Raw genomic sequence first — 26487 nt, 5'->3', positions numbered from 1 at the left:
ATACATTCCTGGTGGGCACATTTTGTAGACAGCAGGAAGACGATTTCTGGGTTTCTGGCAGCTTTTAGAGTTTGGGGGATTAAGGCATTAGCCCCCTGCTGGGTAACTTGGTGGGAGAGGATTGGAGAGTTCATTGAGAGGCACTCATTAAGTGAAAAACCTGACAGGCTTATCTGGCCAGCCCCTCTGCTAGCTGAAGACCTTCCCTTAGGAAGAGGGCTGTTTTAAGAATGGGAAAAGTGACAGTTAATTTTTATTTTTTATCAGTGTTTGAATAGCTAATGCATTCACATGGGTCAAAATTCAGAAGGGTACACAGTTAAAAGTCTCTTTCCTGTTGCTTAGCTACTAGCTTCTCCACCCATAAACCCAGTTTTTTGGGTCACCTTCCAGAAGTATTTATTTTAAAATACAAATGTTAGCATAGACTACATTGCTCCATATCTTTTTTTAAAATTAATTAATTAAGCTGCACCGGGTCTTTAGTTGCAGCACACGGGATCTTCCTTGCCGTGTTGGGGATCTTCCTTGCCGTGTTGGAGATCTTCGTTGCCGCATTAGAGATCTTCGTTGTGACATGTGGGATCTAGTTCCTTGACCAGGGATCAAACCCAGGCACCCTGCATTGGGAGCGCAGAGCCTTAACTGCTGGACCACCAGTGAAGTCCCCATATCTTTTTTTTTTTTACTTAACAATATGTCTTAGAGATCTTTCCGTGTCAATACATAGGGACTTCCTTATCTTTTACAGCTTTTTATGGCTGCATAGTGTTCTCGTATAGATTTTATCATTACACAAAGTTAATCTGTCATTGATGGACATTTAGGTTGTCTGGACTTTTGCTGTTACAATCCATGCATTATTGATTAGTTTGGTAGATAGCTGTGGAAAGGTGATTTTGGACAGGAGGCAGTATCCTATAAGAACTTAAAGGTACTTGAAGATACACATTTTGTTCCCTGATGCATCCCTAGTATTTAGAAGAATGTTGGGCACTTAGGAAACACTCTACTAGTTCTTGATGGATGCTGTGTTGAAGAACCTGACTTTAGAATATGACCACCCCGAGTTCTAATTCTAATTCCACTCACTAGCTGTATGATGTTGGGCAAGCCATCTCACCTCTGAACCCCCATTTCCTCATGTGTTATGAGTCCGTATAAAGTTCTGGGGTTTACAAATTTGTGGTTTTGTGGTTTTATCTTATTTGATATTCAAGATGACTCTGTGAAGTCTAATTTTCATCTTCCAAATGAGAAAACCTAAATTCCTAATAAGTTAATTCAAGTTCTGCATCAACATGCTGATGGTTCCAACTAACAGAGTTTTGAGGGACCTTTGCATGTATCCTTAACACAGCTTTAAGCAATGCTGAATCACCTAGTGAGTTTAGGTATTCCCTTTTAAGCTTTTCTTCTTTTTACATCAAGGAGAAAGTGTCTTTGGTCCCATTATTATTTTTTTTAACTAATCTATTTATTTTTGGCTGCATTGGATCTTCGTTGCTGGGTGCAGGCTTTCTTTAGTTGTAGCGAGCAGGGGCTACTCTTCGTCGCAGTGTGCGGGCTTCTCATTGCTGTGGCTTCTCTTGTTGCGGAGCGCGGGCTCTAGGTGCTCAGGCTTCAGTAGCTGTGGCACGCGGGCTCAGTAGTTGTGGCACATGGGCTCTAGAGCACAGACTGAGTGGTTGTGGCACGTGGGCTTCAGTAGCTGTGGCACGTGGGCTTCAGTAGTTGTGGCTCGTGGGCTCTAGAGCACAGGCTCAGTAGTTGTGGCACACAGGCTTAGTTGCTCCGCGGCATGTGGGATCTTCCCAGACCAGGGCTCGAACCTGTGTCCCCTGCATTGGCAGGTGGATTCCACTGCACCACCAGGGAAGCCCCTACTATTCTTGAATACATCTTTTTATAACATGCTTCTCTCCCTTCAAACCAAGGGAAGACAGGCCTTAGGCTCAAAGCTTCAGCAAACATGGGAATTCCCTGGAGGTCCAGTGGTAGGACTCCGCACTTTTACTACCAAGGGCGTGGGTTCAATCCCTGGTCGGGAAACTAAGATCCCGCAAACCATGCGGCATGGCCAAAAAACAAAACAAAACAAAACCTTCAGCAAACAGTTGATTCTGGGTCCACAGAATTCAAGTGCATTTCCCAGGATCACCCATCAAGTTAAAGTCAGTGCCTGCACAAGAATGGGGTCTCCATCACTATTAATAGTATTAGCAGCAGACCTGGCCATAATGCATCCTATTTGTCAGTTCTTTACATTTATTCTCATTTAATCCTCACAACTACCTGTAAGAGAGTTACTGTTATTATCCCTGAGTCTAGTACTTTTCTCCAAATAACACACTGCCTCACTGGGCATCTAAAAATCAATCTTTGCTATTTCAATAGATGGAGAAGGACCACAGGTAATGGGGGTTAGGGAGGAGATAAGAAAACAAACTCTCAGGTGTGTCAGAAAGATAATATAACCATATTATATAAACGACTCAATCTAGACGGGTCTAGGTACCACTTCTGGCCATTCCATTTCCTAGCTATGTAACTTCAGTGAATGCATTTAACTCCTCATTTTCCCAATTTAGAAAATGGGCGTTAAAATCTACTTTATAGGGTGCTTGGTGAAGATTAAATGAGAAAGTATACAAATGTTAGGGCTTCCCTGGTGGCGCAGTGGTTAAGAATCCGCCTGCCAAGGCAGGGAACACAGGTTCGAGCCCCAGTCCGGGAGGATCCCACATGCTGCGGAGCAACTAAGCCCGTGCGCCACAACTACTGAGCCTGCGTGCCACAACTACTGAGCCTGCATGCCGCAACTACTGAAGCCCGTGCGCTGCAACTACTGAAGCCTGCGAGCCTAGAGTCCATGCTCCGCAGCAAAAGAAGCCACCGCAATGAGAAGCCCATGCACCGCAACAAAGAGTAGTCCCCGCTCTCCACAACTAGAGAAAATCCGCACACAGCAACAAAGACCCAATACAGCCATAAATAGATAACTTTATTTTAAAAATTCATACAGATTTTGAAAAAACACACAAATGTTAGCTGTTAATAATAGTAATTCATGATGGGAGGGATTCTCGGCTCTTGAGATTGATGCTTGCTGTATTCGTTTGCTAGGGCTGCTGTAACAAAGGCACACAGACTGGGGGCTTAAACACAGAAATTTATTTTCTCACAACTCAGGAGGCTAGAAGTCCAAGATCAAGGTGTCAGCAGGGCTGGTTTCTGTTGAGGCCTCTCTCCTTAGCTTGTAGATGGCTGTCTTCTCCATGTGTCTGTAAATAGTCTTCTCTCTGTAATTGTGTCCAAATTTCCTCCTCCTCTTATAAGGACACTTGTCATACTGGATTAGGGCCCACCCTAATAATCTCATTTTAATTTAATCACCTCTTTAAAGGCCCTTTTTCCAAATATAATCACATTCTGAGCTATTAGGAGTTCAACACATGAATTTGAGTGGGGGGGAACACAATTCATGTTAAGAGAAAACTTGGACCTACAGAAAAATAAAGATAATAAGTAGCTGGTAACCCCAGTCATAGGGAAGCTTCATTTCCTTCCAGTCTTTTTAAAATTTTTTCCTGTGCATAGTTATATATACTATATATGCAGTTCTACATTCTGCTTACATTTTGCATAGCTGGATAAAAAATCTATGGAGTGAATGCCCCATAGGTTATTTAACTTTTGCCCTGTATTAAGATGATTCAAACTCTGCCACATATCATTCCTGGTCTTTTTTAGCCCAAAGGCAAAGCAAGATTCCTCAGAAGATGAGAGTACAAAGCTGTGTGCTGGAGATAAAGGGCAGGGTCACCCTGGGAATCTCCCTGCCCCTGGGACCCTTTGGAACTGACTCAGGCCGAGATCCCTCTTTCCCCTCCTCCCACCGGCCGAGCATGTTGTCACAGCCCATGACTCCTCAGTGGGGATGTCGTCAAGGAGGCAGGGCTGGTATCTAAGCAATCTTCTCTTTCTCAGGGGCACTCTCCAGCCTTCCCACGAAGGAACCTGCCTCTGTGTGTGAGCTCTGGGGCTCTGGGGAGCTGAAGACAGCTCTGTATGCTTTTAAGCCCTCCATCTTCCTCCCCTCCATGCACTAACCCTCTCCCCAAAAATGGCCAGTGTCTTAAGTTCTCTCACTCAAGTTAGTTTTACCTGCTTTTGAACTTCATGTTAATGGAATCATACACGTGTCCTCTCTTGTGTCTGGCTTCTGTCACTCAACCATGTTTGTAAGATTCATTCATGTTGTATGTCCTTGTGGTTGACTCATTTAATTATATGAATATTCCACCATATTTTTATTCATTCTACCTTGATGGACATTTGGGTTATTTCCAGTCTTTAGCTATTATAGACAGTGCTGCTGTGACTATTATACTTGTCTTGTATCTTTATTGGGTCTATACCTCAAAGTAAAATTGCTGGGTCTTGGGGAACATGTATATTTAGCTTCAGCAAATACTGCCCAACAGTTTTCCAAAATGACTATCCCATTTTACACTCCCACATCAGACTTCTACTTTTTCTTTTAGTTGAGGTAAAATGTGCATAACATAAAATTGGACCGTTTTAACCATTTTAAACAATTTGGTGACGTTAAGTACATTAAAATTGTTGTGCAACCATCACCATAGTTTGTATCCAGAGCTTTTTCATCATCCCAAACAGAAACTCTGTACCCATTAAACAATAACTACCCATTCCCCTCTCTCTCCAGCCCCTGGTAACTTCTATTCTACTTTCTATGTCTATTAATTTGAGTATTCTAGGTACCTCATATAAGTTGAATCATGCAGTATTTGCCCTTTTGTGACTAGCTTATCCTACTTAGCATAATGTTTTCAAGATTCTTCCATGTTGCAGCATGAGAACTTTATTCCTTTTAAAGACTGAATAATATTCCATGGTATGTATAGACCACATTGTGTTTATCTATTCATCTCTTGATGGACACTTGTGTTGTTTCCATCTTTTGGCTATTGTGAATAGTGATACTATGAAAATATGTGTACAAGTATCTGTTTGAGGTCCTACTTCAGTTCTTTTGGGTATACGCCTAAAAGCAGAATTGCTGGATCATGTGGTAATTTTATGTTTACCTTCTGAGGAGCCACCAAACTGTTTTTCACAGTGGCTGCACCATTTCACATTCCCAGTGCAGGAGGGTTCCTATGTCTTTACATCTTGCCAACACTCGTTATTTACTTTTTTTTTTTTGCCACCCTAGTAGGTATGAAGTAGTATCTCATTGTGATTTTGATTTGTATTTCCCTAATGACTAATGATATTGAGCATTTTTTCATATGCTTATTGGCCATTTGTATACCTTATTTGAAGAAATGTCTTTTCAACTCCTTTGCCTTTTTATTTATTTATTTTTAATTGGGTTGTTTGTTTTTTGTTGTTCTTGAGTTTTAGGAGTTCATTGTATAGTCTGGATATTATTTGGAATTCTACTTTTTAATGTTATACTCTTATATACTGTTTGAATACTTCATCATGTTCACATTACTTTTTGTTTGTTTGTTTATCTTCTCAAAGAACCAGCTTTTAGTTTTATTGGTCTTTGCTATTGTTTTCTTTGTTTCTATTTCATTTATTTCTGCTCTGATCTTTATGATGTCTTTCCTTCTGCTAACTTTGGGTTTTGTTTGTTCTTCTTTCTCTAGTTCATTTAGGTGTAAGGTTAGATTGTATATTTGAGATTTTTCTTGTTTCTTGAGGTAGGCTTGGATAGCTATAAACTTCTCTCTTAGAACTGCTTTTGCTGCATCCCATAGGTTTTGGATCATCGTGTTTTCATTGTCATTTGTCTCTAGGTATTTTTTGATTTCCTCTTTGATTTCTTCAGTGATCTCTTGGTTATTTAGTAACATATTGTTTAGCCTCCATGTGTTTGTGTTTTTTACGTTTTTTTCCCTGTAATTCATTTCTCATCTCATAGCGTTGTGGTCAGAAAAGATGCTTGATATGACTTCAGGTTTCTTAAATTTACTGAGGTTTGATTTGTGACCCAAGATGTGATCTATCCTGGAGAATGTTCCGTGCGCACTTGAGAAGAAAGTGGAATCTGCTGTTTTTGGATGGAATGTCCTATAAATATCAATTAAATCTATCTGGTCTATTGTTTGTCATTTAAAGCTTCTGTTTCCTTATTTATTTTCATTTTGGATGATCTGTCCATTGGTGTAAGTGAGGTGTTTAAGTGTTACTGTCGATTTCCTCTTTTATAGCTGTCAGCAGTTGCCTTATGTATTGAGGTGCTCCTATGTTGGGTGCACATATATTTATAATTGTTATATCTTCTTCTTGGATTGATCCCTTGATCATTACATAGTGTCCTTCCTTGTCTCTTGTAACATTCTTTATTTTAAAGTCTATTTTATCTGATACAAGTATTGCTACTCCAGCTTTCTTTTGATTTCCATTTGCATGGAATATCTTTTTCCATCCCCTCACTTTTAGTCTGTATGTGTCCCTAGGTCTGAAGTGGGTCTCTTGTAGACAGGATATAGATGGGTCTTGTTTTTGTATCCATTCAGCAAGCCTGTGTCTTTTGGCTGGAGCATTTAATCCATTCACGTTTAAGGTAATTATCGATATGTATGTTCCTATGACCATTTTCTTAATTGTTTTGGGTTTGTTTTTGTAGGTCCTTTTCTTCTCTTGTGTTTCCCACTTAGAGAAGTTCCTTTAGTATTTGTTGTAGAGCTGGTTTGGTGGTGCTGAATTCTCTTAGCTTTTGCTTGTCTGTAAAGCTTTTGATTTCTCCATCGAATCTGAATAAGATCCTTGCCGGGTAGAGTAAACTTGGTTGTAGGTTCTTCCCTTTCATCACTTTAAGTATATCATGCCACTCCCTTCTGGCTTGTAGAGTTTCTGCTGAGAAATCAGCTGTTAACCTTATGGGAATTCCCTTATATGTTATTTGTCATTTTTCCCTTGCTGCTTTCAATAATTTTTCTTTGTCTTTAATTTTTGCCAATTTGATTACTATGTGTCTCGGTGTGTTTCTCCTTGGGTTTATCATGTATGGGACTCTGTGCGCTTCTTGGACTTGGGTGACTATTTCCTTTCCCATGTTAGGGAAGTTTTCGACTATAATCTCTTCAAATATTTTCTCTGGTCCTTTCTCTCTCTCTTCTCCTTCTGGGACCCCTATAATGCGAATGTTGTTGCATTTAATGTTGTCCCAGAGGTCTCTTAGGCTGTCTTCATTTCTTTTCATTTTTTTTTCTTTATTCTGTTCCGCAGCAGTGAATTCCACCATTGTGTCTTCCAGGTCACTTATCTGTTCTTCTGCCTCAGTTATTCTGCTATTGATTCCTTCTAGTGTAGTTTTCATTTCAGTTATTGTATTGTTCATCTCTGTTTGTTTGTTCTTTAATTCTTCTAGGTCTTTGTTAAACATTTCTTGCATCTCCTCAATCTTTGCCTCCATTCTTTTTCCGAGGTCCTGGATCATCTTCACTATCATTATTCTGATTTCTTTTTCTGGAAGGTTGCCTATCTCCACTTCATTTAGTTGTTTTTCTGGGGTTTTATCTTGTTCCTTCATCTGGTACATAGCCCTCTGCCTTTTCATCTTGTCTGTCTTTCTGTGAATGTGGTTTTTGTTCCACAGGCTGCAGGATTGTAGTTCTTCTTGCTCCTGTCACATTACTTTTGTAGTTTAAAAACCCTCATCTGTTATCCTTTCTTATTTTAGGAAAGGATTATTTAAAACAATTGTCATCATCATCTGTAACTAAAGGACAATTTTTCAAAAAAGCACAGTTGGGAGAGCTCACGCTGACCTTTCCATGGCACAGCACTGTCCCTCTGGTCCTTGTTGTGCGGCAGTCTAGTAGACTGATGAACCCTGGTGTCTGGGCCAGCGTTATGGGAACGCCTGGGTCAGGGCATGTTGCCGATGGGCCCAGTTGTAGCCCCTGGCAGGTTCCCTGACTCCATGCTTTGGCCACAAGGAAGGGTGGGTAAGAACATTGGTTGTGAATACTCTTTAGCGTATGCCTTGGAGTCAGGCTGACCTGGCTTCTGAACCTCAGTTTTCTCATCTTTGTAAAGGAGCTCATGCCTACCTTGGCAGCATAGTTGTAAAGATGAAATGGGCCCAGTCTCCGGATTAGCGAATGGTAGTTATTAACTCAGAGTGCTTGTTTAAAGGGCGGCCAAGCAGGGAGGATTCAGGAGGAGCATGACAGACTGAAACAACCCGAGGTTATCCAGAATGATCTGCGTGGGTGATGGTGTAGCAGGATGCATACAGCGCATATGTAGACTCATAGCCTTCGGAAATGCTTAAAATCTTCTGCCTCCAGCTATGACCTTGGGTCAACTCTATGTCTCGGGAGACTCCATGGGGCTAATGTCACTGAATATCTATGATTTTGGTTCTTCGGCCCACAAACCACGAAGTGGTCCGCCCTCTTGAGACCAAACTCAGAAGCCCATCTGAAACTCATATTTGATCACATTGGTGGTCAGAGGAAGTAAGCCAAGTCTCCTTCTCCAGTGGCTTGGAATAGTCCTTGATCCGGTCAGGGGGCTGTTGTCAGGTCTTGGCTCCCACGGGGTATCTTCCAGAAGCCCTTCCTTCCTAATACTCTTTTCCTCCCTTCCCCACAGTAGTTTTCACGGACTGCCCTGGGCAAGAGTCGGCCCTGCTGACTGACGATGACTTCACTGTTCTGAACAACAAAACAGTCCAGGTAAAACACCATGTCCACCTTCAGGAGAGAAGAAAGACATTCTCCGTGCATGCCCAGCTTGCTGCTGGCCAGGAGGCCGAGGTTGCTGTGGCTGTTGTGAGCCATGCTACCCCTGCAGAGGACACAGGGTTAGACCTCAGTTGCCCATAGCTGTGCGCGTGGGTACCCATCTAAGCAGGGTAGTGCTTGCAGCTGCCCAGTAGGGGGCGCCAGATTCAGGCCGGGGGGCCCAGAGCTGCTTTGTGAGTAATGGCCCAGTGCCCTTCCTCCCTTGCATTCCCTGTCCCACCTCCCTTTCCTTCTTTCCCATATCCTGCCGGTAAACTGCAAGTGAAGGTGATCCCAACACAGGACTGCCAATCTCATGAACCTTTGGGAAGATGGACCTGAGGCTCTTGGCCACATTTCTTTGTTTTGTCTAATTTAAGTTTTTGAACAGCTAATATATCCACACGGTTCAAAATTTTAAATATTAAAAAGTTATAGAATGAATAAACTCCCCTTTTTTCTCCCCATCTGTCTAATGCCCTCTCTACCCCTCCAAGAGAAGACACAGATAACCCTGTTACCAGTTTCTTTTCTTCTAATTTATGTATTCTATATTTATATTAAATATATTTATATATTATGTATAGGTATAAAATAAACTTTTCGGTCCTCTTTTATGTGAAACTAACATACTATTCATATGTCTGCACCTTCTTTTTGCACTGAAAAATACATCAGTACACTGCCTATCCCCTTCTCACAGATAACCACCCTTATAAGCTTCGAGTATCCCCCAGACTGTCTGTATATAAGCAGATGTGAATATATGCCTTATTTTCCCATGCTTTTATACAAAAGATGGAACAGTGCCTGGCACATAATAAGCCCTATGTAAGTGTTTGTTAAATAAAATACTAAACTACATTAAGCTGTTCCATACCTTGTTCTTTTTCACTTAAGTATGGATATATATCAAAGATCTTTCCATGCCAGCACAGAGAGACATTCCTTATTTTTCAAGCTGTATACAATTTCCACTAGATGGATGTATTATAGTGTATTTAATTGGGCCTTCTCTATAAGTGAATACTTAGATTATTTCCAAGTTTTCTTTTACAATAAACTCATCTGGGCCTCTGTCCTTGCCCTGAGCCCCTGTAGGTGAGAGGATGTTGAGTATGTTCCAGTTGTTTGCACACCTGGGTTAAGGGGTCTTCTCTCCTTGCAGGAAAGGAAAGCATTGAAGATCTCCCCATCCAAACGTATCTTGCGAAGACGCAAGAGAGATTGGGTGGTCCCGCCAATATCTGTCCCTGAGAATGGCAAGGGTCCCTTCCCCCAGAAGCTGCATCAGGTATGACTGTGCCTTCTCCCTGGGAGTCATTGGTGTCTTCAGGGACTCTCATTCAAAGTTCTGAATATGAGGTTTCTTGCTGCTGAGCCCTGGGGCCCGCAGAGGGAAACTCTCTGATGGGAGCAGTTTCTAATCAGGCAGTGCTTCTCCACCCCTCCCCACAGAGGGTTCTTTGCTACAATCATGAGATATTTGTCACTTTGTCAGCTGCCATTTTCTTTTGCTTCCAGCTCAAATCTAATAAAGACAGAGGCACCAAGATTTTCTACAGCATCACGGGGCCTGGGGCAGATAGCCCCCCTGAGGGTGTCTTCACCATAGAGAAGGAAACGGGCTGGTTGCTGTTGAATAAACCACTGGACCGGGAGAAAATTGCCGAGTATGAGGCAAGTAACCTTTAGCATCCAATGAGAAGCAGGTCCCCAGGGAGGGTAGTGCCAGGCTGACCCCAGGCCTGTGTACCTACAGCTCTTTGGCCACGCTGTGTCGGAGAACGGTGCCTCCGTGGAAGAGCCCATGAACATCTCCATCATTGTAACAGACCAGAATGACAACAAGCCCAAGTTCACCCAGGACGTCTTCAGAGGGAGCGTCTTGGAAGGGGTGCTACCCGGTAAGAGGACTGGGGAGGGCACAGCTGTAGAGGTCTGCTGGGCCCAGACCTGGCCTTGGGTCCACTTCTGGAATCAGCCCAGACTCTTAAAGGCTGGAAGAACCCTTCATACCTGATTTCCTGGGCTGTGCCTCAGATCACCTGGGATCTTCTTAAAAATCCAGATTCCCCCACTCCATCCCGAGATCCCTGAATAAGAATGACCCTGGAGTGGAGCTCCAGAATCTGTGTATTTGAAAATTTCCCAGAAGCTTCAGATGATCAGCCAGCTGCAGCTTTGGAGCTGCAGAGACCTATATTTGAATCTGGATTTTGTCTCTCATCTGCTGTGACCCTGGGCAAGGTCTTGACCTCTGAGCCTCAATCTTCACACCTGAAAATGGGGCTAATATCAACCGTAAAGAACTGTGAAGTTTAGAAATAACACATGCCTACTGCTGTGTGATATGAAGCACCTGACATGAGGTTCTTTGGGGAAATGGCAGCTGCAAGGAGGATGGCAAAGGCTGAGAGGTGTTAGAATGTGGTTTACAGAGAGCAGAAGATGAATTGTCAGGCTGGGGAAGAGGGTGAGAGGGGCTGGCAAAAGACTAGAGAAATAGGTGACATTAATGACCTCAAAGACGTGCTGGTGAGGAGGGCTCCTCCTCCCCCTCTGTCTCTGAGTTGTGGAGAATTGCAGAGAAATGTGAGTTGGTTAGGCTGCCCATAACAGACATTTCCAGAAGAAAGACAGTACCTTCAACAATATGGAACCTTTTCCCCCTTTGTATTGAGGAAGCCTAGAGGTGGTCAAGCCAGGCTGGAATGGTGCTTTAATGTGTGTGGGGAACTAGGCTCCTTCCATCTCGTTGCTCTGCTGTTTTGGCTTTATTCCCAAGATTACCTCATGGTTGCTGCTGGAGCTCTGGCCATTACATCCGGAAGGAGGGAAGGGGTGGGAAGAATAAACCCCTTAACTCAGAAAAACGCTTCCCCCAAAGCTGTATATCCCATTCGTCAGATTTCAGTCTCGTGGCCACAGCTAGCTGCAAGAAGCGAAATAGTCTTGGTTCCCGGTGGGCTTGTGCTCAGCCTAGAATGATTATGAGGATTATGTTTCTAAGAAGGAAGGGGAGAATGGGAAATGGGCACTAATTAGCAATCTCTTCCACAAGTGGAACATGGGACCATGCCAGTGAGCAGGGTGTAGCCTCTCGGAGTTCCAGAAGTGGGCAAGGCTGGAATAGGAGCTGGAAGGGAAGGTTGCTCACTCATCAGCCCTTCTCCCCTCCAGGCACTTCTGTGATGCAGGTGACAGCCACGGACGAGGACGATGCCATCAATACCTACAATGGGGTAGTTGCTTATTCCATCCATAGTCAAGAGCCAAAGGACCTCATGTTCACGGTCCACCGGAGCACAGGCACCATCAGCGTCGTCTCCAGTGGCCTGGACCGGGAGGTAAGTGGCCCTTCGGGAAGGTGCTGCCTGCCCAGGCTAGCCCAGGCTGGGGTCTGACGCTCAGAGCGGAAGCCTCTGCCCCCAAAGCCCAGGGCAGAGCAGTGGGGACCCAAGTCAGCTGGGAATGGCTGCTGCTATGTCCCACGTTGATGTCCTGCAGCTCCCTGGGGCCAGTGGCACATTGCCAAACCATCTCGTTAAGGCTGAGGAGGCAGCTGTAAAACGCAGACCTTTAATACTTTCTTCAGGTTTTCTCATGTCCTCTCGGAATGGCTCACTTAGCACGCACATTGCCCAGATTTGTCCCGTGTGTGCCACAAAGCAGAATTAGCTCCATGGATATTGGAGTTGCCTCCTGTTCCCTAATTAATACCTTTGCCCAAATCCACACTCAAAGCTCCCATTCTGCATCCGCCCAGGGTCAGGAGGCAATGCCCAGGCTTCATCCCACGACAGGCCCAGGAGAACCGTTTGGATCCACAGTTCCGCTCCCCCTCCACCCTTTGCTTCTGGTCTTTCCTGCAGTGGGCAAGCAGTGGGTCAGGAATCAAGAGAACACCGAGAGGGAGGACTACATTCCGCTTCCCTCCCCGTACACCCAAGGCTGGGCCCAACGCGCAGTGGCCTTCCACTTCCACTCTCCTTTTCTCCTCAGAGAGTCCCTGAGTACACACTGACCATTCAGGCTACGGACATGAACGGGGACGGCTCCAGCACCACGGCTATGGCCGTAGTGGAAATCCTCGATGCCAATGACAACGCTCCTGTGTTTGAGCCCCAGAAGGTAATGCCCCTTCCTTCCTTCTTCCCTCGTCAGATGATGAAGGACTAAGTGTCTCCTTTCTGATGGAACTCTGGAACCAGCCTATATTGCTTCAAGTCCCAGTCCCAGCACTTGTGAGCTATGTGACCTGAGGTGAACTACCTAAACTCTCTGTGCCCTATTTCCTAATCTGTGAAATGGAGATGATATTCCATTGTCTCCTGCTGCATTTTTCTCAGCTTTAAATGAAATAATCTATGTCCAGTTCTTAACACAATCCCAGGTACACAAGTGCTCAATATGAAAATCTTTGTTGTTATGGAAAGTCCTAATTTGCCTCACACCTATACCTGCCCACATTCCCCCAGTGAATGCTTGTACACCTCACGTGACAGAGGACTCAGTGCCAGTCAAGGTGACACCCACCCCCTTCCATCTGTAGGTAACTCTGACTGCTAAACATTGTTTAGGCCTGATTAAAAATTTGTTCTCAACAGCTGATTTCCCCATCTTTGCCACCTGTTCTAGAATTTCCAAAAACAGGTCCTGGTCAGTGCCCCAGAGCAATCAGACACCTAGCCCTTCTCGCCACCTTCCTTATGCCTTTCTGATCTCAGCTAGATATAGGTGACTACTCAATGGCGAGGCCTTGGGCACCCAGATCAGTGAGATTCCTGGAGCGTCAGGCCCCTGGGTGTAGGGAAAGCAGGCCCAAGATTGCTGTGGTCTGTCCCAGCAGCTGTGAGACTGACTCTTGGGATGTTCTGCATCCATGCATGCCTTGAAACCCCAATAAGTGGGTTGGGTGGTCCCGGAAAGGGTGAGCGGCATGGGGCTCCCCTGGAGTTGGATGGAGGATTCACAGCCAGTGAAGAGTGGAACAGCCTCTCAAGGTGGTCAGTCTCTACGCTCTGACTGTGCTGTGCTTCCCACGCTGACAGTACGAGGCCCATGTGCCTGAGAACGCAGTGGGCCACGAGCTGCTGAGGCTGACAGTGACCGATCTGGATGCCCCCAACTCACCGGCATGGCAGGCTACCTACCGCATCGTGGAAGGTGACAACGGGGACCATTTTACCATCACCACCCACCCTGAGAGCAACCAGGGTATCCTGACAACCAAGAAGGTGAGTCGGTTTGGGCTTTGTACAAGGGCCACACCTGGGACAGTCAGGTCTGCAGCCTCCAGGACTAGGGGGTACCACCTGCCTTGGGAGACATACGTTGGACCACTCACCAGGGAGTGTACCAGGCCAGTGGCTTGCAACACTCTCCCATTCCTCTTGGGTTGGGGAATTCCTTTGTTCAAACTAAACCTTACCCAGGGACCCAGTTCATAAAACAGATTCATAAAACAGAGTTGCTGATCTAATTGAAGCAGATCAGTGGGCCCCCCCTCCCAGATCCCAGTGTCCAGTGGCTGCTCCCAGTCAGTCTTACACAGAGGGTCTCTGTTTTATTGGAATTCTTGCTAATTTTGCATTCAATCCATAATTCACATCTAGGTGTTTGGATAGTAAAATGTTTTAAATTACTTAGTAGTTAGGCATACCCTTGCCTCTCAAAAAGTCTTTTAATAAAATTGATGCTTCAAGAAGATGGGTCCAATCTTTCTTTGATTTCTTTTACCTCCTGGTTTATTATGAAGAATGGCCCAGTTTGAGAAGTGGGGCTTTATAGAATACTTTAAAGGCTGTCCCCTCCTTGCAACCAAAACTTTGTAACACCCCTTTCACAGTGTGAAATGAACCTCATTTATAATATAACTTCTTTAACTTACATAATTTCTAGAAAACTGGAATGCCCTAACTGCAAAATAAAGGAGAATTTTACAGGAAAAGTTACTGATAATATTTCCATATGTAAAACTTTGGGCACAAGTACACTAGAAAACATAACGAAGTGGTCAGTTTCTTGCTCATCATCCAGATGTAGTAGATACTATATGTCACTCTAGTAACTCATATCACGAGTGGTATTGATGTTTTTCCAGAACAACAAATAAACAACTTTGGGAAAGGCCTGAACAAATCAAATTACAAGCTCCCCTCAGAAGTTGCATTCCTGGAAAATTCAGTATAAATTAAAACCACACCAAAAACTCGGTTTATATGTAAAACACATTCTAGACTATAAACAGAACATCACACCCATAAATACATGAATGTCCATGGTGATATTGGCAAGTCACATGGGATATGGGACAGTTCTTTGTGTCCCTGCCCCAGCCTGTAAATGCCAGTGGCATCCCCAGTCATTAGGACACCTAGAAATGCCTCCTCCAAGTTTCTACAACACCCCCTAGGGGGTGTCATCACCCCATAGGGAACCAGTTCTAGGCTTAGGGCTTACTAGTCTAGTTGCCTTTGGGGTGGTGGTCTGAGAGCCCTCACTGGATGTCCACTCAGGAAATGTAGGAGGCTCTATGGGGTAGGGAGGGGGCAGTATTGTTGCTGGTGGGAGCCTCCAGCCCCTCATAGTGGGCCCTTTCCTTCTGGCATCACAGCACTGCATGGGGCCTCCTCACAAAATGGCGGCTCAGGTCCTCCTTCCTCTTCTGTCCCAGGGCTTGGATTTCGAGGCCAAAAACCAGCACACCCTGTACGTTGAAGTGATCAACGAGGCTCCCTTTGTGGTGAAGCTCCCAACGTCCACGGCCACCATAGTGGTCCATGTGGAGGATGTGAATGAGCCGCCCGTGTTCGTCCCACCCTCCAAAGTCATCGAGGTCCAGGAGGGCATCTCCGTCGGCGAGGCTGTCTGCACCTACACCGCGCAGGACCCGGACAAGGGGAGTCAGAAGATCAGGTACATAGGAGCTGGGCTTAAATTCAGCTAAATGCATGGGTACTGTTGGATGGGTTGTTTATTATAGCCAGAATTTGTTCTAATTGCCATAAAGACTATTAAATATTTTGAACGTCACCCCTGTACAGGGCCTTCCCTTCCTACCCTCCACATGGCTGAAGTCCAGGGGACAGGTATTCCTGCTTCCTCTCATGTGTCCCTGCTGGGACCCCACCTTCTGCTCAGGCTCCCATTTGGGGGTGAGATGCACTTTCCACGTAATCCTGCTTAGGAGCCCTGAGTCCTATGAAACCCTCTGCCAGTTGGCATGAGGAGGTTTTGAATGATGACTCCAGAACTCTGAGTATTCTGAGTGTGATTCTTCTCAACTTTTCTGCTCCAGCTACCACATCCTGAGAGACCCGGCAGGGTGGCTAGCAATGGACCCAGACAGTGGGCAGGTCACTGCTGCAGGGGTCTTGGACCGTGAGGATGAGCAGTTTGTGAGGACCAACATCTACGAAGTCATGGTCTTGGCCACGGACGATGGTGAGAGCTTCCTCCCAGCCCCTCCACATGAGCGCCTTTGGAGCCGAGGACACAGCATGTCTCCTCCACAGACAGAGTGTGGTGTGGGGAAGCGGTGTCAGCAATCCTAGCTGGGAGGTCAGAGGGGTCTCTCAGAGGGGTCTTTTAGAGGGTGGTCCTAGGGTTGGCTGGTTTCAATTTCCCTAAGACCCAGGAGTTAGGAGGTATCTTGAAGACTCCTTTCAGCCTAAGTTTGGGGTTCACTGAGCCCTGAATTGGCCTGTTGTTTTCCCCTTGTGAATGATTGAAAGGGGCTGCCTGGAAAGTGGCATGATTGATTAGTGATGTCACACCATGACAGGATTGGGGGTGATGATGTAATTACCATCTCTATTTGACACATACTGAACCAAGGCCTGGAGGCAGGCGAGAGGTTACTGCAGGGCTGGGAAGCAAAACTTCCCTGAAGCTGATCAGCAAACACTGCATCAGCCCTAAGGTGGCCAATAGGTTTCTCTTTGTAATAGATTGGTAGTGGCTGTCTGGATGAAATGGCTGCAACTGTGCTGTGATCAGTTAGTAATGTCTGCCATGGACACAAAATGAGAATGATAGTATGTTTGCCATGCATTTGTCATCACTGGTTTGATCTATAATGAAGCTAGTGTACAGAGGCTCTTGAACGGTTACAGTTGGACAGTAAATAGGACCCTCCTGAGGCTGATTGGGTAGGTCCTGGGGGAGCTTAATATTGATTCATCAACCCAACCAAGGGCACATGCTGAAAAGAGATCATGTGTGTGATTATGAACAGGGAGCCCTCCCACCACTGGCACGGGGACCCTCCTGCTAACACTGATGGATGTCAACGACCATGGCCCAGTCCCTGAACCCCGTCAGATCACCATCTGCAACCAAAGCCCTTTGCCTCAGGTGCTGAACATCACAGACAAAGACCTGTCCCCCCACACCTCCCCTTTCCGGGCCCGGCTCACACACGACTCGGACATCTACTGGACGGCAGAGGTCAATGAGAAAGGTAACTGAGTGGTGGTGGCAGATGGGTGTCTGCCCCCTACCAAGACCCGGCACACCTTCCTGCCCCAGTGTCTTGTGGGTCACCGAATTACCAGTCTCCTCAAGAATGTCAGTTAAATGCTGCTTATTAACTTAGTGTAAGCCTTTGGAATTCCACAGGAGCCCTTAAAGACCATTCTAGCTCAACCACCTGCCTGTACAGTTGGAAAAACAGGTCCAGAGAGATGGAATGTGCCTTTCTCACTCTCACATAATGAGGGAGTCAGAACTCCAGCACGGTGATAACAGCTAACATGCCTGAGCATGCTTGCTGTGTGCTATGTGCGCTTCAGACACTTTACATAGATTCGGCTACTTAATCCTCACAACAACCCTGTAAAGAAGGTACTGTTATCTCACACATACATGCACGTGCACCCATTTTACGGATGGGGAAACCAAGGCTTACAGAAGCTTAAATATCTTGCCAAGGGCATTATGGTTAGAAAATGATGGCCCCAGGATCGGAATGCAGGCAGTCTGCCATACCAGGATGCTTTGCAGCTTACCATTTATCAAACCCTGGTGATATGCAAGATGCTTTTTGTACTTTTCCATATTTAATATTTCTACCATCCTCTGTGGTCAGTATTTCTATCCCTATTTACAGATGAGAATGAGGCTCAGAGACGTTAAATAGTGTGTCCAAGGGCACAGTGTGGATAAGCAGTGGAGCAGAAATTGAAGCTGGGGTCCCTCACCCCCTCACATCCCTGCTCCCAGCCACCTCCCTGTCCTTCCTCTTTCCCATCCCCCTGGAGCTCCTCAGCCTTCAGTGGTTTTTCAGTTGTCACAGGACTGGAGAAGGGACTTGCTGGCATCAAGTGGGCAAGGACCCAGGTGTGTGAGAAAGATGCATCCAGGCCCAAGTGCCACTAAGGCCCCTGGAGGAACCCTGCTCACTCTGGTTTAAAGCTTCTTCCTCTTCCTCTTGGGGCTAGAGTCCCCCAGGAGGGGAATGGGGAGCCAGAACATTCAGGTTCTGCCCCGAAGTAACGAAATGCCTGGTACCTATTACTGCTGCTGAGCCCCGCCCAGAAAGGACTGGGGAGACCTGCTTCAGACACACATATTGTCTCATTTTTATGATTCCTGTGATTTGGGGATGTATATCCAGCACCTTTCCTTCAGGGAACCCAAGTTGGTCTCCTGTCACCACCTTGTGGCCTAGAAGCCAGTTTTTCTCCTCCCTGACTGTATCGTTGACAAAGCGTAGACTCTGGAGCCGGAATGCCTTGGTTCAAGATCCAGCCCTTCCACTGACCAGGTTTGTGATTGTGGGCAAGTTACTGAACCTCACTGTTCTGCAGTTTCCCTACTTGTAGAAGGCTGCCATAATAATACCTACCTCCATACAATCACTGTGAAGATTAAATGAGTGCCTGAAAGGCATCTTGTCTGGTATATCAGTGCTCGGTAGACGCCAGTGGCCATCTTCACCACCACTGTTTCCCAAACAGTCACAGATCTGGCTCTGTCAAGTGTGAGCATTATGCCCAAAGCTCAGTGGTACCAACACCTGATACTAGCATTGATACCCGGTTCTTGGTTTTGACTTAGTTGTTCTATCTGACTGTGTTTTTTTTTGGCAGAGGAGTTAATCCAAACTCTACACCTCTGTGACCTTGGGCTGCTTACTTGACCTCCCTAAGCTTCAATGTCTGCATTTGTAAAATGAGGATAACAGAACCTGCCTCTTAAAGTTGGGGTCTATGTCAAAGTTGGGCTTGGCACATAGTAAGTGTCAGTTTAATCACTGATGCTGCCACCAGCACCATCATCAGCTGAGAACTCAGCCCTCCAGCGTGGGAACAGGATAGCAGGAGGGATGTTTGGGTGAAATACCCCATGTTGGCCTCTCCACTTGGTAGACCAAACATTCAGCCTACAGAACTCTCTCTGCCTGCCGCTGCTGAGTGGCAACAGGGTGAATTCTCCCTTCTGGCCTTTTAACTAAGAGGGTCCCAGCGAGCGTGCAGAGCCTTTGAACTGAAAATGGCTCCTAGTCACTGCTGAAATAGGCCAGCAAGCCTGAGGGTGGGTGGGCTAGAAACGTGGGGTTGTTTCTGAATGTCCCAGTGATGGGGGGACACTACTAACATTTAGTGGTGAGGACTTGAATGCTTGGGAAGGTTCCTCATGATGAAGAATAGTTCCACCCAAGCTAATAGCGCCCTCTTTGAGAAACTTGGGTCTAAACTGAAGGCCTTTCTTCAGAGAGGCCTCTGACCCTATATTTCTCACCCACAAACACAGCCCCCCTCCCCACTCCAGGAGTGCTGCACACCCTCCCCAGAGTGGTACCCGTTGCACTGAGGCTTGGCTTCTGCTCTGTGGCTGCCTGCTGCCCGCCCCGGGCCTTTGAAGGCTGGTTAGCACAGTGCCCGTTGCAGCCTCACTGCCGGCATCTCTGAACTTGTGTGCTGTCACTAATGCTGGGATAACACAGGTTAGCACCCTCTCTGATCTGCTTAACAACATCAGTTACATCACCAAGTCATATGCGTTTGGATTTATTAATAATTGATGCTCACTCAGAATATACGTGTTTCAGAAACTGAAATTCTATCATACAGTTGAGGTATAAACACTATATTTACTACTGCAAGAGCAAAATGCTGCAGTAATAAATGGTAGTGAACTTTCAAATAGGAAAACAGGTGGCCAGTTAATGTAAATATTAAAAGATTGGGTTAGCTATCTTTTAGGAAGAACAATGTTTGTTTGTTTTGTGGCAAGGAATAATCTAGCAGCTAATGGTACTGAGAAATTATTGGCTCTACATGCCATGACTTTTTAAAAACATCGTATTTAAAAAATGCTGTGATTATTGATTTATTTTAAATAAAGTGATGAATTTATTCTTCTATCCAAATAATCCTTTCCACAGTGGTAAATTTGGCTTTGGTCAAATATCAGTTTTTAACACTTGGTTTAGTGTGCTTTGGGGATATTGCTTCCTGTTGCCCAGATGCAGAGGCTGCCTCCTCAAACCTCCGTTATGGTGTGCTCGGTTCCCACCATTTGTGGTTTCCTGAGATGAATAATTATCTGTCCACTCCAGGAGACACAGTGGCCTTGTCCCTGAAGAAGTTCCTGAAGCAAGACACATACGATGTGTACCTTTCTCTGTCCGACCACGGCGACAAGGACCAGCTGACGGTGATCAGGGCCACCGTGTGTGACTGCCACGGCCACGTGGAGACCTGCCCTGAACGCTGGAAGGGGAGTTTCCTCCTCCCCATCCTGGGTGCTGTCCTGGCTCTGCTGTGTGAGTGCCGGCACCCTTCCCCTTCCGAGGACAGGATAGAAGACCTGATTCTACCCTGAACTTCACAGACTAAGGGGCCACCAACAATGCGCAACTGTTCCTTATACTCTTAATTCCGGGAGTGTCATTCAATCCATAGATGTTTATGGAGGTTCTGGAAGGTGTCAGGCTTTGGGGATACATTGGGGAGCAGACTCGACCCTGCTGTCAGATCATCTAGTGGCTAGAGCAGTGGTTCTGAAGTCATGGTCTCCAACCAACAGAGTTAGCATCACCAGGAATTTGTTAGAAAGGCTAATTCTCTGGCCCACTCCTGACCTACTGATTCAGAAGCTTAGGGGTAAGACCCGGTCATCTGTGTTTTAACAAGCCCTTCAGGGGATTCTGATGCATGTTAGAGCTTGAGAGCCATTGGTCTAGTGAGCAGAAATGTTTAGTTAAAAACTAATTTCTTTGCTCTAAAGGTAGAACCTATCACATTTGCTTTTTTCACTCTCTGAATTGTCCTTACACAGAAAACGTGCATTCAATCACATACGAATACAAGGCCAAGCTTTAATTAGTCATCATACTGTGTAGCAAGCACTGTGTTAGGTGCTGAGGGTGCAACACTTAACAAAACAGACCAGTCCCTGCCTTCATGGAGCTTACTTTCCAGTGCAGAGAGCAGACAACAAATAATCTGGCAGAGAAATAGGTGTTGCTATGGATTAAAAGAAGGTCGCGGGAGGAGGTCTGCCATTTTAAGTAGGGTGGGCAAGAAGTAGCCTTACAGAGAAGGGGATATTTGAGTAAAGACCTGAAAGAGGTGAGCAAGCAAATCGTGCAGATATCTAGGGAACATCAAGTGCAAAGGCCCTGAGGCAGCTCTGTGCTTTGTGTGTGGAAACAGCAATGACTGGGATGGAAAAAGCAGGAGGGAGAAGAGTAAGAGATGAGATGAGGTCGGAGAAGTGCTGGGTGTGGCGGAGCAGTGTGTTGGGCCTTGTAGGTTATTGTAAGCACTCTGGTTGAAATGGGAAGCCATCGGGATTGAAGCAGAGGAGCAATGTGATTTGACTCGAATTTTCTAGGATTCCTACTGAACAGGCTGTAGAGGGCCCCAAGGGTGGGGACAGATTGCCATATGGAGCCACTGCCGTAATCTAGGGGTGAGATGGTAGTTGTGACTCAGACCCAGGGTGGCAGAGGGAGAGGTGGTCATGTTTCAAGGTGGAATCGATTCAGATTCATATGTGGTATGAGGAAAAGAGCCATCTATGATTCCGAGGCCTGAACAAGTAGAAACATGGAGCTTCCATTAACCAATTTGGGAAGGACCGTGGGAAGAGTCCAAATGGAGGTATCAGTAGGCAGCTGGATATATAAGCTTTGGGTGCAGGTGAGAAGTCCGGGTTGCCTCCTGCCTTTCCTCAGACCCAGGGGGAAGGAAAAGGTGAGGGAGGGGTCACAGTCTAGCCCACAGAGGGTGTGCATCCTGAGAACCCATGGACTCCCAAAGAAGGCTAGGTCAGTTTTGTCTGGCCAGAGGGAGACAGTGGTTCCACCGGCAGGCAAAAAAAGGGATAAAGCTAAACAGTGGCTCTGTCCTCTTACATTAAACAGCCATAGAGAGGGCCAGGCAGTACCCTCCTCATATGGGATTAACTGGGGGTAAGGCGAGCAACTAGGCGCTAGCTGGCCAGTCCCCACTGTGTCCAAATAGACTGTCAGTCTTTCAAACCATATTACTAAAACCTAGTCCCTCTCTTAAAATTCCAAAATAGCATTTGCACCTAAGTTCACATTACTGCATTATATCAAAGTTGCACTGTCTTGCTTTTAACTTAAAGTCTATGGTTATTAGAGGACACCTAGTGACTGAAACAGAGTCATGTTGAAAAGTAACATCTGCTGGGAGATTCCCATCCCCACTAAGGAGGATTTCCTTAAGGACCAGTACCACCAATATGGGAAGACTGACAGTAAAATGATACAGAATTACAGGTGGGGGAATGAAGTCAGAATGCCAGTAGGAGGAGGTGATTTTAAGCTGAGAGCTCAAGGGTGAGAGCCATGCATATGCATAGAGAGTGTTCCAGGTGAGGCACGAGCCTGGTTGAAGGTTCTGAAGTGGGAGACTGCTGGGTATATTTGAGGAACCCCGAGGAGGCCAATGTGACTAGACTTGGGTGGCAGGGAGGGTTGGAGACAGGCAGGGGCCAGTCTTGTAGCCTTGATGAGGAGTCAGGGATTTTCCTAGGTGCAAGGGGGCCACTGAAGTGTGTTAAGCTCTGGCTACTGAGTAGAGGGGTCTAGAATTAGATGGGGCTCTGGGGGTTTGTGGGTCCTGGCCAGCCGTGTGGTTGTTGGGGGGTGAATATTCAAACTCCCCATCTCTTGCAGTCCTCCTGCTGGTGCTCCTGTTTTTGGTGAGAAAGAAACGGAAGATCAAGGAGCCCCTTCTGCTCCCAGAAGACGACACCCGTGACAACGTCTTCTACTACGGCGAAGAGGGGGGTGGCGAGGAGGACCAGGTGGGGCACTGGGGGGTCTGGGGGTCGGGAGGTGGATGGCCCCCATAGCCACTGGCAGGGATGGTTGGGTCAACCAATTAACCATGTCAGCTGCGTCAACCAGACCCTGGTCTGAAGCATCCATCTTCTGAGAGGGTGTCTGGTCCATGGCTCTAGTCTCTTTGGCCCCAGCCACCTTGACCTTGAACCTGTGCTTAACTGGGGAGGAGGGGGTTTGGAAACTAGGGCTTTCAGAGATCTCTGACATTATCTGTCTTCTAAGACCTACCCATGAACCGGAACATCCAAATGGTACGGAACTAGGGTGAAATGTAAACGGGGGGAGTGGAAGGGTCCTTCTCCATCCCATGACCTTCCCCTTTCATGAAGGACTATGACATCACCCAACTCCACCGGGGCCTGGAGGCCCGGCCTGAGTTGGTTCTCCGCAACGATGTGGCACCAACCTTCATCCCCACACCCACATACCGTCCACGGCCAGCCAACCCAGATGAAATCGGCAACTTCATCATCGAGGTGAGGCATGGGGGGCCATCCTAGGGCAGCCCTTTATTCAAGCAGCAGCAGCATGAGCACAGACGGGCTTGGAGTCTTGGCTCTGGGTTCAAATCCTGACTCTACCTCCAACCTGCTGTGTGACCTCTGGCATATTTGAGTAACTTCTGGGCTTCTGTTCCTCCTCCATAAAACCCTAAGTTTCAGAGTGGTTAAGAATAGGTTAGGAATTACTTCTTTATTCAGCAAATATAGTGGTTGTCAGGAGAAAACTCTGGAGCCAGACTCCCTGGATTTGAATTTTTAAAGATCTCAGGTGATTCCAATCTGGAGCGAAGTTGGTGTCCTCTGTCGTAGGGTGCTTTAGGGATTGGATGCATGATCACTTGGAACAGTGCTAGCACAGGGAATCTCCTAGGGAACATCAAAAACGGATGCCTCTGACTCACCCCCCCGAGACTGTGATTCCATTGATCTGGATGTGGCTGGAGCTTCAGAATTCTTTTAAAGATTCCCAGATAATTTAAGTTTGGGAACCGCTGACCTGGTACCTAACATGTATTAGGTAATGATAGCTACTGTTGCTAATAGCTAAGTGTCTCTGATATTCTCAATTCTGGCCACATATTTGATTTATCTGAGGAATTTTGAAAAATATCAATGCCTGGGACCCAGACATTCATTTATTTTAGGCTCTGATATTTTTTTAGTTCCCCAAAGGAATCAGATATATAGCCAGGGTTGTGAGAACCACAACCTAGGTACATAGAAGATGAGTGATATCACCCTAGCACAGCCTGGTACCTTGACAGCAGGCAGTAAAAGGAGGTTTTTAATACGAGGGAGGGAAGGAAGAGGGAGGGATGGGAGGGGAGGGAGGAAAGAAGGAAGGAGGGGAGGATGGATGGATTTGGGGAGTTCAGGGAAGCAGCAGTGGGCACAGAGCTGAATGGGTGGTCAGGATACCTCACTTTGGGTTGAACCCTTCTTACCTTTCTTGCTTTCTAGAAATAGCCTGGTGGTCAGACGCTCTTCTTTAGCCTGAGCATATTTGAGAATCCTGTGCAAAAACAGAAGTGGCTGGGGAAAGTTGCTCAGGGCAACTTTGCCTTGGAGCCAAATAACCAGGAGATTTTCCCTCCAGTTAGATGAAGACAGTTTCCGGAATATCTGTGTTGGACAGTTTGCAGATACTGTCTCAATTAATGCCTGCCTGCATCAACTCTGCAGAGTAGGAATCCTGTTGTCTTCCTCATTTCACAAATGAGGAAATAGTGTTCCACTATATGCCGGGTACTACGCTAATAAGTGTTTTTATATTTACGTATATTCATTTATTCCTCTAAAACTACAAGAAGTCTTCCCATTTTAGAGATGGCATGGAGAGGTTAAGTTTACACATCGTGTGTGCAGTCTGATTTCAGAGCCCCCACCCTGAACTGCTGGCCTGTCACACTGAGCACTCGCTCTAGGCTGGGCCCTGTGCTGAGGATTTATGTGCATTATTTCAGTTTCAACCTTCAAAACCTTAAAGGAGGGGAGAGCTGGCTTCGCAGATGAAGAAATGCAGGCTCAGTTAACTTGCCAGGGCTCCCACAGCTGCCAGGTGTCTGATCCCGCAGCTCCTAACCCCCTGCTCTCTGTCCCCCAGAACCTGAAGGCGGCCAACACGGACCCCACGGCCCCGCCCTATGACTCCCTGTTGGTGTTCGACTATGAGGGCAGCGGCTCCGATGCCGCCTCCCTGAGCTCGCTCACCTCCTCAGCTTCAGACCAGGACCAAGACTACGACTATCTGAACGAATGGGGCAGCCGCTTCAAGAAGCTGGCAGACATGTATGGCGGGGGCCAGGACGACTAGGCCTCCCCGCCTGCACCGCCGGGGGCCTAAACACCAGGCCCGCAGCTGCATCTCCAAGGGGTCTCCATCCCCACCTCGGCCAGGGACTTCGAAGCTTGTTAAGAAGTAGCCTTAGCAACTTGGAGGGAAGAGGCGTGACGTTAAAGGGGCAGGTTTCTAAGCCTTTCAGCATGGAGGGACCCGGGCAGTTTGATTTCAACAGTGAAAACCTCTTAGCCTCGGCCAGGGTTGCCGAATTTCCAGGAGTCTCTCCCCTGCCGTAAGATGCTCAGCCCTGTGTACTGGGCCTGGACCGACTCTGACTGCCCCATGTTGACGTTCTCTCTGGAATGGACCCTCCTCCTTAGAAAGAGGCCTCTTATTGCAATCTGGATTTTTTTTTTTTTAATGCTATTTTCAAAAAGTTAGAACCAGGTCCTCAGCCGCCCCTGGGGTCCTCCAGAAGCCCAGGCCAGAGCTACCTGGCTCACGTGCCCTCACGCATTGCATTTCTCTCTGATCTCTGGGTCCCGAGGCCTCCTGTTTGAATGGATTACTGCGTTTTTATACCGAGCGTGTTTAGGTGGTCCTTTATTTTTTACTTTCCCTATCGAGTGCTGTAGAGGAAGGGTGATGACAATGCTGTAAATGTACTAGAACTTTTTTATTAAAGGAACTTTTCCCAGAGGTGCCAGGGGAGTGAACTTTTTTTTTAATAGCAGTTTATTGACGTATAATTCACACACCATATCATTTACCTATTTAAAGTGTACAATTCAGTGGTTTTCTAGAACTTTCAGAGTTGTGCAAGGGGGAGAAAATGCTTTTAGCCCTGCGGGCTTCCGCCTAGCTTCCTCCTGATGGTAGAGGAAGCTCAGGATCTGTTGACAGGCCCAGGTAGGGGCAAACCTTCTGCTCTCCTCCCTACAGATTCAAAACTGCTATCTCTGTGAGAACCGTTAACTTGCTTACCCCTGGGCTTAGCGGCACCAGGGCTGCAGGCGATGTCTTTTCTGGACCAGTGACCGCACACGTACGTGGTGCAGTACGTGAAGATTTCCTCTCCTGTGCTGTGGGCTCTGTGTC

General features: G+C 46.5%; 1 protein-coding gene across 5 annotated transcripts in view; it reads left to right on the top strand.

The window, feature by feature from the left end:
- CDH3 (cadherin 3) overlaps positions 1-26090 on the top strand; it is a 44380-nt gene extending 18290 nt beyond the window's left edge. For 2 of the 5 annotated variants that reach the window (XM_079723579.1, XM_079723578.1), the window contains exons 3-16: positions 8647-8726; positions 9943-10068; positions 10299-10454; positions 10537-10681; positions 11958-12124; positions 12780-12908; positions 13829-14014; positions 15454-15695; positions 16078-16223; positions 17017-17241; positions 20344-20550; positions 22936-23066; positions 23436-23582; positions 25213-26090. In XM_079723579.1, coding sequence (XP_079579705.1) covers positions 8647-8726; positions 9943-10068; positions 10299-10454; positions 10537-10681; positions 11958-12124; positions 12780-12908; positions 13829-14014; positions 15454-15695; positions 16078-16223; positions 17017-17241; positions 20344-20550; positions 22936-23066; positions 23436-23582; positions 25213-25422 — 2297 coding nt within the window. In that variant the 3' untranslated portion in view covers positions 25423-26090. Of the gene's footprint in view, positions 1-8643; positions 8855-9942; positions 10069-10298; positions 10455-10536; positions 10682-11957; positions 12125-12779; positions 12909-13828; positions 14015-15453; positions 15696-16077; positions 16224-17016; positions 17242-20343; positions 20551-22935; positions 23067-23435; positions 23583-25212 lie in introns of all 5 variants that reach the window. The other 3 variants (XM_079723576.1, XM_079723577.1, XM_079723575.1) reach the window with 3 other exon arrangements.
- The last annotated feature ends 397 nt before the right edge of the window (positions 26091-26487 follow it).

Source organism: Hyperoodon ampullatus, assembly GCF_949752795.1.
Source record: "Hyperoodon ampullatus genome assembly, chromosome: 18".
Taxonomy (NCBI): domain Eukaryota; kingdom Metazoa; phylum Chordata; class Mammalia; order Artiodactyla; family Ziphiidae; genus Hyperoodon; species Hyperoodon ampullatus.
Note: the sequence above shows the minus strand (reverse complement) of the source record. Positions and strands in the feature narration are given on the sequence as shown.